This window comes from Pseudorasbora parva, chromosome 17 (assembly GCF_024679245.1).
Source record: "Pseudorasbora parva isolate DD20220531a chromosome 17, ASM2467924v1, whole genome shotgun sequence".
Taxonomy (NCBI): domain Eukaryota; kingdom Metazoa; phylum Chordata; class Actinopteri; order Cypriniformes; family Gobionidae; genus Pseudorasbora; species Pseudorasbora parva.
Genome location: NC_090188.1, coordinates 16,535,941 through 16,551,760, shown reverse-complemented (window position 1 = coordinate 16,551,760; position 15,820 = coordinate 16,535,941). Strand labels below are relative to the sequence as shown.

General features: G+C 39.7%; 1 protein-coding gene across 4 annotated transcripts in view; it reads right to left on the bottom strand.

Annotated features, from left to right (window-relative positions):
• The window catches only part of ndst2a (N-deacetylase/N-sulfotransferase (heparan glucosaminyl) 2a), a 247,157-nt gene that overhangs the window by 13,825 nt on the left and 217,512 nt on the right, over positions 1 to 15,820 (bottom strand). For all 4 annotated transcript variants that reach the window (XM_067420775.1, XM_067420776.1, XM_067420777.1 and 1 more), the window contains one exon: positions 3,331 to 4,973. In XM_067420775.1, the coding sequence (XP_067276876.1) occupies positions 3,331 to 4,350 (1,020 nt within the window). In that variant the 5' untranslated portion in view covers positions 4,351 to 4,973. The remainder of the gene's footprint in view (positions 1 to 3,330; positions 4,974 to 15,820) is intronic.

Below are 15,820 nucleotides of genomic sequence, written 5' to 3'. Positions count from 1 at the left end.
TTATTAGAGCTGTTAATTTACTTTGACTATCTTCAAAGAGGATGACCTCTGGGTGGTGTATCTCTTTACAAGTGTATGCTATCCGTTTATGGCTCCTGAGGGTGTACAGACCACGGGCAGCAGTGTGGTTTGCATAACGTGGAAGGCTGAAAGCTTCTACACAACCTGATGATGAGAACTGGGAGGGATTCATAAGTCTGCGTAATCAGCCCCTTTGGCAAAGCCGCTAATAAATAGGAGGTTAATAGGCACATTGTCCAAACAGAGCAATTATCCCTTGCTCTAACAAGCACATTATTTTGAGTACTAGCTGTTAGCCTCTCTATGACACTACAATGCTCAATGCACAATCTGCGTACCATGTTATCTGTTAGCCAATAGGGGTGTAACGATACACCAATGCCATGTTTTGGTTCATATCAGGTTTCTGGAGCCACGGTTTGGTTCGGTTCTGTTTGCTGTGTGTGGAGGCAAGTTAAAAAGAAATAAATGCCTCAACTGTAGACTAGTCTAATAACCTACTCATATTACCATTTACCATAATAATAATAAAAATAAAAACATCAAAATTAATAACACACACACGCACACAAAAAACACCCCCCCCCCCACACACAAGTAAAGTCCCACCTTAGCCTTAGCCTACATAAATTGTATAAATATGACTACTGAATGAATAAATAGGCCTATAAGTTAAAGCTATTAAATAGTTTTTGTTATTACAATAAAATACCCACCACATTTATTTAAAAACAAAGTGAAAAAGTGGCATTTTGAGGTTATGGAAACAGTTACCATGGCGAATACACAATACATCATGAACTGTTAATGAATCATATAACTGCTCCTGATGAATAGAAATGAACATCATACCTGCATGCCTTCCCAGCTAACACACGTCGAATCAGTTATGTGATTTATGGGTACTGTACTTTTATTTCATGACTTATGAATTGACAAAGTAACATGGCTCATAGTTTTTTCGTGCTTTATGAAGTGATTTACAGCGCGCGCAGCCCATTTGGGTGGGCTAAAGGGTGTGCGCTACGAGCACAGAATAACGGCTGACAAGACAGGAAAACGGTTTTCTGAGGCAAGGCATATTTTTTATTTCGTAACAAGCTACGAAAATTATGATTTGCTGGGACTCCAAGCAAGGTAGCATTTTGTCTACCTGGCTAAATGGAGAAACTGGCTCTATATGTCCTTCCACCATGCAGCATGAGCGATCACCCAAGTCACATTACATGCACTTGGAAGGCAAAAGTTTAGTGTAGTATAGTGTAGTATCATAATATTTAGTAAAAATACAGCTCTTATTAGTTGCTAAAAGTGCACATAAGAGTATCGCGGTTCATACCGTGGGTGGTATATCGTGGTTTTACAGTTCGGTTGGAATATCGTTACACCCATATTAACCAATGTATTATTACCCATTTCAAGAAATATTTTGCTTGTTTTGCTTGTTACGTCAACGGATGAAATGATGATTTTGAGAGAACAATGTGAACGCTCACAGTGAAACAACATTGAGCCCCCTAAGAACTTTTAAAAAGATGGTTCACCCAAAAATGAAAATTCAGTCATCACTTAACTCACCGCCATGTCATTCCAAACCAGAGAAAAAAAAGAAAATTACACATAGGGTTGTGCCGATGGACGATATCATCGTCCATCGTGATGGCTGTGCGACATCACGATGGAGAAACACCATCGTGATGCCACGCCCCCGCCCCGCTGCGAGTCTTGTGAGTCGACACCAGAGTATGTGAGCGGAGTGGAGCGGCGGCAATTTCCCCTCCACGCTCTTTCGCATTCAAGAATGCCTCCGCTCCAGCTCCGCTCCGGGTTCACCATCTCCCTCTCCTCGCCCACTGATATCAGAAACACTGCTCCGTCTTTGCTCCGAGGAAATTTGAGGCTAATAACTGAACTCTGAATAACTAAGCTCTGAAATATCACTATAAAGTTCGGTTTATAACCTGCATTAACTGAAAAAAATTATAAAAAAATAAACAATAAGAGATTAAGAGCCTAGTTTCAACGTGGTTTATTGGAACATTTGTGTGCATTTCCCCCCCACTATGCCAAACTGGCTTTATCAAAAGTTAAATATCATTGATGCTTTTTGCAGTGCAAATTTGTTTGTATGTTTGGAAAGATGAACGTTTTCGTCAGTTATTTTATCTACGGATCAATACAGATTTCTGCTCATTCAAAATCATATAATAGAATATAATAACTGTATAGGCTACCTACTGGCTAGGCTACTAATAACTGTATGCAGGTAAGCACTAGGCTACAAGATGTTTTTGAATGCATTAGAGAGAACGATTAGTTTGTGTGTGAATAAGTGCTACCTGTTTAAAATGTGCTTTCACCCGAACATATTCAGTATGAGGTAAAAAAGAAAAGAAAAAAAGAATCCCTTAAACTTTAACATCCCGCCATCGCCGTGTTCTGAACACTGCACTATGCTTATTTAAATCTTTTCGTTTCTACACATTTTAGGCTACATATTCCTCATGTCTGTGAGGTGAGCCTGCTGAGTTTCAGTTTATTTGAGACGCGCTCCAGTTCATGATCATTGAAAGCGATCGCTTCCGCGACCTCATAGTCAAGTCTAGGCTACTTATTTGCTTCTTATTAATTAAATACATGCAATTGGCCAAAGAAACCTTTATTAAAATTAAGATACAATTTGTACAAAACGAAAGAAAGGCTTTTTACAAAACAAAACTTAATATTAAACTAAATATAACCACCAAAATCATTTCTGACCCACTCGCATATTTGCACTTATAGCCTATCATAATCAGATAAAATAAAAAATAAATATTAGGCTTTAATATTTAAACATAAATTAAAAACATGTTTTAATGGCTAAAACAAGCATAGTAAGCTACAGATTTATGTCATGTCTGAGCTGGATTTGAACGAACATCATTTTACCTCTGGGTTCATGAGCACGCGCCTGCAGATTATTGAGCTGATCACACCGGCTCCGCTCCGCTAGTCATTACAGGCTCGTTCCCGACAGAATGCCCACGTATTCAAAAATGGTCGGGTTTAAATGGGGCTCGGGCTCATAATATAGTTAATGTGTCGGGCAGGGCCGGTCTCTCGGGTGCATTGGCTTGGGTAGGGTCGGTCTTGATTTTTTTGAACTGATCTAAGCTCTAGTTCGAAAAAACGAAAACGAAACTAAAATATTCTTTTTTCGTCCCCCCCCACAGTTTTGTGTCATGGCAAAGGTCAGGTCACGGCTGTGAATAAATGACAGAATTAAACATTTTGGCCAAAATTATTCCAAAGTTAGAAGAGACTTACCTTCACATCTGTCACCTTCATCCGCGTACCCTCCTTTCCCACAAATATATCATCCACGTCAACTAGAAGATGCCTCTCCAAGGACAGGCAGAGTTTTTTCCCTGTCAGATAGGCTATGGCATCCACAAAAATCAACTTATGCAGCCAAAATGACAGATTGTTGCCAAAAAGCACCCTCTGAATGCCGTCGTGAAGGCCAAGGTCCTGAACTACAGTGGCATGAAGGGCTCGGTTGGGGCCCAGGTTGGCCAGTGCTTCTGATGACTTTGTGACAGCCAGAAGCACGGGCTCGTAGGTGCTGTGGTTAGACTGAAAGACCGTCCAGTCATCGCCAGGGAGTGGGCCCTGCTCCACCTCATTGGGTTTAGTGATATACAGTAATGGGGCTGCAGGGTTGATGTGGTAGTCCCGTAGGCCCAGGTTAGAGTGCAGGAAAAGCGGGAAGCCCTTAAGCTGGGCACTGAGCAATGAGTTCTCATTGGCTTTGAAGAAGCCAATGATGCCCACACCAAATTCGGCACAATATTTATCCAGCAGGTCACGGTTCCAAGCATCCAAGTTGACGTACTTAAGAATGTTCTCATAAATGACCAGGGCGTAGCGACCAACATCTTGCTCCATCAACGTTGGCATGTCGCCTTTGCTGGGTGCAATCTCAGTGTGGTAACGGAAGCGGCTGGATTCAAGGATGGCCACAATCTCTTGTCCGAGCTGAGAGTAAATGCTCTCCACAAAGACCAGCACCACTGGCTCAGTTCGAGAGTTATCCACCACTTTAACTGTCCTCTGCCGGCCTGTGAAAGTTGGCAGAAAAAGAGGAGCCCGTTGTCCTCCTGCTGCAGCCGCGACCACCTCACCACAGTCACTGAAGGGCAAAGGGGGCGCCTCTTTAATTTTAGGGCTGTTGCTCACATAGTAGGCCAGGAAAGCCATGGAAAGCAGGCAGAAGACGATGAGTGCCAGGATGAGGCGGTGGAGCTCGAGTTGCCTGACGCCCCGCACTAATTTCCACAGCCCCATGGCCACAGTGTGAAAGCGGGACCAGGGAAGAGAAGGGGGCAGAGGGGAGGCTGAGAGGATGACTGTTGCAGTGTTCGCAGCAAGAGGTGTAAAGCAGAGAGGAAAAGAGAAGGAAAAAGGAAAAAGGTTGAGCAGCAGACACCGGCACAAGCTTTGGGTCAGGAGTAGCCATTTATGCTAGGTCACCATGGCCCCCATAGTCCATGACGTGTGTCTCCGCTTTGATTGCTGCCTCTAGCCCCAGTCCTCCAATGAGGTCAACCAGCTCTTTCTCCCCCACCACACGTTCCCTAAGCACACTCACTCTCGGCTGCCGTCTTGGGCCTGGGATAAGAGGATTGGGTTTCTTGATCTCTCTCGACACTCTACCACCACTCGACAAGGGATCAACGGTTTCACCGCTGATTTCTTTTGCGTTGCTGTGCACAAACTTTCAAATAAGCATGTGCTTCTCAGTGAAGAGGTCTTTGGGATCTTTTGGAGAGCTTCAAGATCGGTGATTCACTTGCCCCGCTGGCCTCAGCAGCAGGTTCTCTGAGGGCGTTCACCACTGGAGCCGGATGGTGAACATTGCCCCCAGTAGAGGCCCAGCATGGATGGTACATTCACCATTGAGTCAGAATCTGAAAGGAAGAAAGGAGAGATGCAATTAGTTGAAACATCATCAAACAACTTTAAAGAGCGCATGAAAAGGGGAAGCGAGCAGATCTTAAGCCTAGTGAATGACGAAATGCTGCATCACACTTTATACTTCTAAGTGGTCATGTGATTTTGCTATTAGTGTGACTGTTGATGCGGATCACTACATTACCATGGAGTCTTCTTTTTTCTCATGACTCCTAAAATAGTCCTGGAGCTCTTGTCCTTCAGTAAGATAGCATTACAGGTGGAATAGAGAGATCACTGACCTTATGGACAAGTGACTGGAAAAGTTTTAAAGGTAAACTTTGAACTAATTAGAGCATGGGTAGGCTGATGATGGGTAATTCAAAATTGTGATTTGAACGCACTGTTTGCAAACTTGAGAATATTCTCCATAAGAGAGCAAGACAACAGCTAGATCTACTTTCAAAATGCTGGAGACGGAAATCATCGGATTCCAGGCACATTTTCTCATTCCTTTCCCCACCAAGAGAGGCTTTGTAAGCTTACAGCCAGCTATCAGTCTCTGACATGATCAATGCTAGCCACTCTGTAACTATAAATCAGGGCTGGCACTTAAAGGATCATTTTTCCCACAGACGGACAAGCATGGCCTGTGCTTTGGTCAAAGGCACCTTGTCTAGCACAGATGATAAGCTAAGGGAGAGAAATAAAGGAAACAAGAAACATTGCATAAGGAATGACAATACACTAGAAAAGAGAAACAGACCTTTACTTCTCCCCTCAAAGCTAATAATAAATTCAGAGAATCCTAATTTGGTAATTCACCTGTCTGAGAGACGGCAAAGAATAATTACAAAGAAAAAAAAGAGAATGGAAGCAAAGTGCTCAGCTGCATTAAATGTATCAAACTTAGAATGAACTCTACAGAAGAGCATATCCTGATACGGAAACATAGGTTATTATTAGCCTGGGAGCACTCTAACCTCCCTGACCAGTTCTACATCAGTTCAAAACATACACACGAGTGCACACAAACAACATGTTTCCATCACAACACATTGCAACTCATGAGACCATAAAGATACACTCAGATCAGTGTATCTAATTCAACATTATGTTATCTGTACGGTAAAGCAACAGGGTGAAAGGCAAGGAACGGCAGCCTTGAATCATTGCGCAGAATGGTTTCACATGGCATGTGCTGCTGAAGCCGGGATGAAATTACTACTGAGCATTTCTCATCTCAGGAGAATAGCTTTCACATTTGAGTCAGAGAATGCAATCATGAACTATTCAGAGCTGAACTCGACCAGGAAATGATCAGGATGGCCATGCATATCTTGTGTTTATTACACCACTCGTCAGAAAACAAACATGCTCACAGAGTAATGGTACACATGAGCACCGGAGGTAATAAGATGGGGTGGAGTGTGACTAAGGGAGGAAATAAGATGCAGAGGAAGAGAAAACAAATACAAGAAGGAATAAAAGATGGTCAAGAAAGGAGATAAGGAAAAAGCAAGAGAGGCAGCAGAAAGTCACTGCTTACTAATAAGGCTCTACTGATGTCTTAAAGAACAGTTTGCATTTTGAGAGTTTACATTTCCCATCGGATGATGTTGGGTAAAATCTTTCTAATTTAGTGCTCAAGTATTAATAAGGGCTCTTATTATCTAATGTTCAAAGTAGTTTAAATGCAGCCTTATTTCAAAAGCAGTTTTTTTTATTATTACTCCAAAATCCAAGCTACCTGTCAGAAGTATTCCAGTAAATAAAAAAATAATAATATCGTGTGCGCGCATGTGAAGAGAATCAGGAAATGTAATAGAATTGGAAAATGGAAAGTCTCGCTTCAATATCCTGTGACACTGATATTTTCCTGGTAATGCAGAACGGTGTTAATGGGGCAGAATGAGGACAAAATGAAGGAGTGAGTTAATGTGAGACCATGTGTGAGAGCAAGAAAAATGACTGATTAGACAAAGGCATGAACAGGTGCAGATGTTATCACCTTGAAGATATGACACACGCATGTACCCAAAGACATGTATTTACAAAAATACGGGAGACTATGACAAACCGGGATAGGTTTAATCATGTAACGGCATTTCACCTGGTTAGAACAGTGTGTTAACTGTACATCGTAAGATTACCAAACCAGGAGGGAACTAGTTCTTGTGGTGATGCATAAATTATCCTGCCCCACTGATCCATGACCAATGTGACCTCTGATCCCCTAACCCATACTGGCTGAGCTTTTATCAGGGCCATGTGGGGTCTCAGGTTTTCATCACACCAGTTTCTTTCTGCTCTAACCAAATTACGCCAGAACAACTCAATTTGCCTTTGTCCTGTATCTTGACCGCTAAAAGAAATCAGATACAAACTCAATCAAAACAGCAGCTGTAAAGTAAATGCATTTAAGCCACTTATCTATACCAAACTACATTTTTACATTTTCACAAATAAATAAAGCAAGCGAGCTAAGGCTGTGTGAGTGGTTGCCAAGCACTGCCTGAGTTCAAAAGGCTTTTTAACATATTGCTATGTGGCTGCTAGGGTGTTAAGGGTATTTGCTTAATGACCCAAGTCAAAAGAGTCCACCTCAAAGTCTCTATTATGTTGTGGTTCATATATAGCTTTAATGGAAGTCTATGGGATTTACTCATCCATATTATAATCATCCAAGTAAAAAGTCTGCTGTGTTAGAATAGTGTAACTCAAATAGTGCAACCACGATTCGAGGTTTCTTTCATTTCCTTAGAACAAATGGCGTAGGACATGTTACAAACCAAATTTTAATACTTGTGGTTAGAAGTTTTTCAACCTTTAACCCCAGCTATATACAAATATGGATAATTAGCCTACAGGAGTCATAGTGCAGTGTGCAGTGACCAGCAGGGGGCTTCCACACACAATGGAGCACACTTATCGAAAACCATCCGTCAATTATTAAAAAAAAAAGTTTATACTTTTTAACCTAAATTGCTCATTTGTTGCTCTGCGGCTCGCCACAGATTGCGTAATCATGTCATATAGGTAGGCAGAAGTAGGTGGAAGTACCACTCAATGTGACTGTGTGAGGACTAATACAAACATCCTATTCCAAAAACACTCCATCTTCAACTTCATAATCATCCGACATCGTTGTTTTATCTTTTTTTGTGCATTTGTATTAGTCTTCACATATGCGCTTTGCAAACGGTATATCGGCCTACGTCTAGCGTGACCTTTCCAATGTGATTGCGCAATCCTTGGCACATCGCAGAGCAGCGCATGATGAGCAATTAAGGCTAAAAAGTATATACATTTAATTTTCTTGCATTTGGAAATTCCCAATCGCTTCGCCCTGTTCTCTGACTAGGACCGCGAAGAGCCTCTGAAGCCCTTAGAAACTGCATTGATCTTGACCGTCAACATTTTGGTTGCCATGATGTGGAGAAAAATCCTGGAATGTTTTCCTAGAAAAACGTAATTTCTTTTCGACTGAAGACAGACAGACATGAACATATTGGATGAGATGGGGGTGAGTAAAATAGCAGGAAATTTTCCATTTTAAGTAAACTAATCCTTTATGGTCTCTGGGCAAAATGGAGGAGGGGCTATCATTAGGCCCCAAGGTCATGTTGTATTTGAGCCACAGGTGTGCAGGCCTCTGGGCATCATGGGCATCTTGCCTGTACGTGTACACACACACGCACACACACGAAAACCAGACTGCTTCAATCAATACTAAGTAAAAAAAGAGCACTTTAAACTGCTACTATGTGTGGAGAAATTTAATGAGCCTGCAGCTTACCTGCTACATCCAATTTTCAAGTGAAAAAATACAGAGTTTCTACAATAACAAAACGCTTCAATAGCAGAAAAAAATCTTTAGATGGATTCAATCCTGTGGGGCAATTAACATGCAAATTATTTATAGAATTTACAAGCCGTGGGGGATGGTGAAAAAAGAAAAGGAAAAAAAAAAGCGTATTTTTAATCAAAGGAAATGCTTTACAAACAGCTGGAGAGTGTGGCTTAATCGGAGCTATAATTTTGAATCCCTGAATTCAAGACGACTGCAGGGTGACAACAACAATGCTCACCCTCAATGCTCGCCTGAACCACAAATGTATAGGACAAAGAGATGAAGAGGGACCATGTGAGGACCCTCTCCTCAGCCTCTCTGCCCCAGCAACCCCAGGGTCAAGCCCTCTCTACCAAAACACCACAATGCTGACCATCAAATTCCCTAGGCCAATGCCCCCCTCCCCTCCCCCTACCAAATAGACTCAACTCCAGTGCATGAAACACAGGCAGAACAAAAACAAAAGAAGAAAGAATAAAACTCCCCAGACAATTTGTCGTCTTCATGACATTTCTGGTTTCAGCTGAGGTGTGTGTGTGTGTGTGCATGTGTGTGTGTGGGGGGGGTGGGGACCAGGAGAAAAAAGAAATCATAAAACTCAAAAGCCTGCAAGCTGAACTCCGTCTATCAAGTCTGTGAATTTCTTTCAAAGTGGACCGAGATAAAAACAGCTTTGCTGCTTTTCATCCCATTTAGACTTCAATTGGACATGTGAAGTGTGGCTAAACTACATCTTTAAAGTGTTTATTTTACCCGTCCATTTCTCAGAGTGCAATGTGAGAAGGAGGGCGGTGGTGCTGATAAAGCTCTGCTTGTGTTTGGCTTTTGAAAACACCGCCTTCTCTTTCGGCCTCTCTGAAAATAGTGCAAAAACAGAATGTATAATGAGTGACTGAAAAGGAATTAACCAAACTAAGCTGATTTACTGATGCGAGTTGCATGCTGAAGAGCTCCAGCAGGGTTCACTGTCGCTGACCGCTGATCTCCTGATAATTCTCTCAGCGCAGTCTGTTAATTGTGGGATTACAGGACAGCAATTAGTGAGCCAGACTTAACGGGAGAGGACAAAGCGACTGAATAACTAACACAACTGGGACGAGCTTAAATCAGCAGCCTCCAAAATCTGGGTCGAAGTTTTTATGAGAGCAGCCATCTTAGAACAGGATGCATGTCTTATGGTGACAGTCAGAGTAAAAATCTGAATTAACCTTACAAAAGCAATTTCTTTACAAGAGTGGGTACTCGCTGATGTACCTGATGATTTTGGAATAAATTGCTTCAAATGCAGAGTATCATTGTGCAAAAAAGGACAAGCTTTTATATCAGGTTATGTTGAAACTACTAATATAACAGCAGAAAATGAGAAAATTGTGAAACTACAGTGTGAAATCTACCCAAGTGGTAACAGTCAATATATTCAAACCTATAAAATGTTTTACTTCTGGACATTCATTCAAAATTTGCAAGTTGTTCATGCAGTCTGCCACAAAGACTGATTAAACAATTGCATTTGGAGATTACTGACTGGTTTCAGGAACTAAATGAACAAACTCAATTCACTAGACTATTTGGATATCTAGCATTTGAATTACATGTATCAACATCTTTACCATTTAGGTAAAAAAAGAAGAAAAAAAGGAGGTCACAGACAATTCAGCAAGATTAGTGAACAAAATGATGGATAACATTTATCAGATTTGCCTGTCAGTCATTTATTCGTCATAAGGTCAGTGAAACAGTAGGTTTCCTCTGAATTCATGAGCTGAAATTTAAACTGAAATATCGACACACCACAAGAATTTGAATTGGAATGAATGAATGAAACTGTGTTTATGGCTTATAAACCATCACCCTTTAAGGGCACACTATGTAAGATTTTTGGATAAAAATATCCCAAACCCAGTAGAACAATGTTATTTATTTTGTCTACTTATGTACTTACATTATCCCAAATGTTGCCAATCAGTCGCCTATCAATAACATACCTGCGCTAGCCTCGATTTTGTAGAAACCATGGAAACACCAAAGATGCTTTAATATATTAAGTGTTTTATTAGACAGGTGAGCAACTGTTTGGATACATTTATCGATGGAAAACAAATCATTGTTATATAGCTCAAACACAATTAGTCTTATTGTTTAAATCTAATGATTACCACCAGCACCATGTTTTACCATTCCTAATATTGATCTAGCTTACTACAGTGTGCAAGAAGTGTCTCATAGTAGCTGCTGAGTGAAAGCACAGAGTAGCATTGGTAAATGTACTGCATTTATACAGCACTTTCAACAGACCTATGGCCATCCAAAGCGCTTTACACATTGCCTCACATTCACCCATTCATACACCGACGGCGATGTCAGCCACGTAAGGCACCATCCAGCTTGTCGGGAGCAGCTGGGTTTAGGTGTCTTGCTCAAGGACACCTCGACACTTGGTCAAGTGAAACCGGGGATTGAACCGGTTTGTAGACAACCTACATGATCCACTGAGCCACTGCCACGGTGCCACCCCAACATTTTAACATTATAACCAAACTGTCAGCACACTTAAATGTATCTAATATAGTAAAACAGAGCTGTGTTACCTCACATTCTCATGACGAGAGAAGTGGAAGCATTAATCTGCGGCTTAATAAAAGTCATCAAGCTATGCCTTTGTTTTAAATGAAAATATTTTAGCTGGACAATAACTTTTCTAGAGCTGATGTATCTCTCTTCCATTAATTTCCTATTATCATTGTAAAACTGCTTTGAAATGATCTACAATGTTACAAGCGCTACATAAATGAATTTGACTCGATTTAGTGGCAAAAACTGACATTTGGCTTCAAGGTTTAAATTCTTTCGATCTTTCCATCACTTGTTTTGACAAATCATGGTTTCCATTTAAAAAAATTACAAAAGAATTATAAGAAATTTAATATCTCTGAATTTCAACTGATTTTAATTATACTTTCTGCAATTCTACATCCTCAATTAAAAAATAATACTCATCTACACTTACTAATCCTCAAATAATATACTAATCCTCAAATAATATATGGACTACAGTTAGTCCACGGTTCAATACATGCCTCGGTTTTTAACCACGGTTTTTCGGTTCGGTTAGTTTTTTTTGCTATTCTATTCTGAATAGGTGACAGGAGGTTAGAAAAAGGTTAGGGAGAAAATGTTTTTATTGCAATACTCTTTCTTGATTTTACTTAAAAGACTTGAAAAGCCTTACTTAAACTTAAAGCTACACTGTGTGATATTTTCCCCCATCTAGCGGTGAAAAGGTATATGACCATCCAGTGAATAATAGTTTCTGTTCCTCTCAATTTCGATTTCGTTTCAACTCCTACGGTGGCCGATTTAGTCATGCTTCCAGTTCGACCTCTTCGGTGAGTGTTGCTTCAAGTGATGACTTTTGAAAACTATTATAATTTGCCAAATGATCTATGATCAAATTAATCTATGTAATAATAATAGTTTTACGTTTTCGTTATTTTTTACCATTTCATTGCTAACATCAGCTATCAGGTTCCCAGACGAATGCAAGCTAATCTTAGTAAAGTAACTTTTATCAGTGCTATCGTTATTCTGTATATTGTACGACATCACTAGCGTAAGGCAAACAAATTATAATGCAATTAAAATATTAATCTCATGTTATCCATCATAGAACACGGATTTATGTTATAAGGTAAACAATACTTTTCCATCTTTGACGCGAGGAAAACTATCCTAGACGTCGTTCTAGTGTTATGCACAGCACACCATGATATAATAAGCCAAGCAACAATAAAACTTCCAATATACACAAATAGGCTGAATTAATATTACCTATCGAGAAGAACGCAGGCAACGTCGGCGTCCTTTTTAAAATCGTTGCTCCTCATGAGCTCTTTCCATCTTGGAAAGGCCACTCCAATATTTACTTTTGTCTTGTTGATTTGCCTGTCGCGTTGCCGTCTTAATTCTCTTTTCCGCTTCCTTGGCGACTCTGATACATATTCCGCAATGTTACTAGGTCCCCGACCCGGGTCGAATTCGGTAATCAATTCCGGGACGTGGTTGCTTTCACACACAAGATGACCCGGCAATGTTCCGGGAATATTGCGGGTCCGACGTGCAGTGTGAAAGGGGCTTAAGAGTGATCCTCCATCATCATATAGCAGCCTCAAGCAATCCTCCTCTTCACATTCGACACAGTGCCATCGAGTGTAAAAACGCGAAAAGCGAAGCTTGAATGTCCCTCTTTGGCAAATGTACTTTCAAGATGGAGAAGCAACATGGCGACCGCCATCCGAACACTCAACACGTATGTATTTTCAATGGTATATTATAAAATTACGAGAATACATTACTACTTGAAAGAAGTAAATATACATTAATGAGCACATATATTTTTGAAAGAACTAAGTGATTTTAGCTACGAATATACTAAAAAAATGACATTGTAGCTTAAAACTTTACTTAAAAAAACCTTGTACACATTCCCAGTGTATTGTATAATATAAAATAAATATATACAGTGGCAGCTCAGAGATGAACAGTAGCATTTAAGTATGGAATTAAATTAATAAATGTAGGCTAAAATTAAAACTGCATAGTCTTCAATATACAACATTGATTAAAAGCTACTGTATTAAAGGTTTTTTTGTTTTTTTAATATCATCATATTAGAGGTGACCTGGCCCTTTAACTGCTGTCAGTTGAAGACCTGGTCACATCTCATATACAGCCGTGCAATTTTACTTTCACTTTAGACATAACCGACTGTGTTAATATGTTAACCTTGAGTGTATTTTACAGTAGTGCAGTAAGACTGTCCAGTAATCACGTGTTTGACAGACGTTTAGTGCACGGGCTGAATGCAAAACTCAAACAGAGCAGAAATAAACGTAGACAAATGGAAATATTAATTACATGCAAAACCGACAAAAAAAACACAATTCACCAGCGAGTATTGAACCGTGAATGCCGTACCGAACGGTTCCATATTATATTGAGTATTGTGGCATATATATATATATATATATATATATATATATTATATATATATATATATAATTTTATTTTATTATAACTTAACATCAAAGATTTTAAGAGACCAGATCTGTTAGGAATGACAACAAGGATCGGAACGGTATAATGGCTGGAAGGAAGCAGATAAAATGTTTCATTACAGAGAGAAGAAAAGAGGGAAAGAGTTAAAAAAAAAAAAAAAAAAAAAAAAAACTTCTATTAGTGGATTCCCACGCTGAAAAATATTGAGGGCTAATCTCTCTCATTACTGCAAAATAAATATTTAACGATTAAAAATGGCACCTCATTAGAAGGCCGATTTGTCACGAGAGCCTGCTGCAGTAGGCAGTCAGTCAGAGACGATTCTCTCTCATTCTCTCACAGGTGCCAGCTGTGATGAAGCCCACTGGCATCGCCAATGACAAGTCCGTGTCAAAATATTTACATTGCTGGTGAGAATGTCATGCCTATCCTCCCTGCTAATCCAAGCTCTGGAGCATCACTACGATGCAGAAGTGCATGTGATCAAAGTCCTTGTATGCGTGAGAGAGAGAGTCTCTGGCTCAGTTGACACATGTTAAATGCGAGTATATTTCAGTTGGCCAGTTTTGGTCGAGAGATATTCAGAGGTGTGGGGACTGAGAAAGCAGGAAAGCTGAAGAGACAAGGATCAAGCTCAGGAGAGGCTGAGGACACGCCTGAGCTTCATCTACCTTGAGATCAAGTTGTTCCCTCCCCGCATCACCACACACGGCTGTTTGGAGAATAAACCTTCAGCTCCTGTATGCTGCAGAGGCGAGCAAAGTCGGCCACCCACCGTGTGTGTGTGTGGGATGGGGGACACACGCCTGTTCTGAAGGCAGAATGGAGGAATCTCCATTCTGTTTTAAAAAAGGGTGCTCATGCACATTTGGTATCAAATGGGCAAGAAAAAAAACTATCCTTAAAAACAAACAATTTGTAGTCTTTCTTCATTGCAAATCACTGCTGGTGTGAACACCCTTAAAAGACTAACTCAGAAAATACGAGAGGCAGGCAGAGAGTTGCAGGCCGAGCTGTGCATCATTATTGAAAAGTGAAGGATGAGTGCAGGAGTATATATATATATATATATAGAGAGAGAGAGAGTTGAGTCCTGTTTACACAATTGAACTGTCTTGGCTGCCTCTCAGGATGAAAACACAGTTCTGAGTGTGTTGGCCAAAGTCTTAATCAAATCAAAAGAGTGGCAAGGTCAAGGTTGGACATGTTAGAGGCATGATTGAATAGTCTATTCCAGCTACATCTGCCGGTCTAACAGCTAGAGTCTTCTCAATACAACTCAATATATTTATTAAGAAGTCAAAGTTTAATAGAGTATAAATTAATATCTACATCATGCTTTCTATAATTAAAGGTGGGATACGTGTTATTTCACAACCGTTTTAGAAAAATATGGAGCTAGAAATATGACAAAATGATCTGAATTTGAATTGTATAAATCTGAATTATTGACAAGTGTAATCTAACAAAATTGAATATTATGTTGCATTTTACACAGAACTGAATTTGATTTTTTTTAAATGTTGACTATAGAACCTTTGAAATTGAACACATCTGAAATGTTTGTATGTCGAAATTGTATAGACATGTATTTTCAAACAGCAGATATTTTGTTCTGAATTAATAGACTGTAAATATTCAGTTTTTAAAAATACAGATTCAAGATTTCAGATAAAGAAGAAATTCAGATCATCAAATTCAATGTTCTAAAATTCAGATCATCAAATTCAATGTTCTAAAATTCAGATCATCAAATTCAATGTTCTAAAATTCAGATCATCAAATTCAAAATTCTAAAATTCAGATCATCAAATTCTAAAATTCAGATCATCAAATTCTAAAATTCAGATCATCAAATTCAAAATTCTAAAATTCAGATTATCAAATTCTAAATTCTAAAATTCAGATGGCAGAAATTCAGATCTTACAGAAAGTAGGCCAGAGGTCATCATCAGG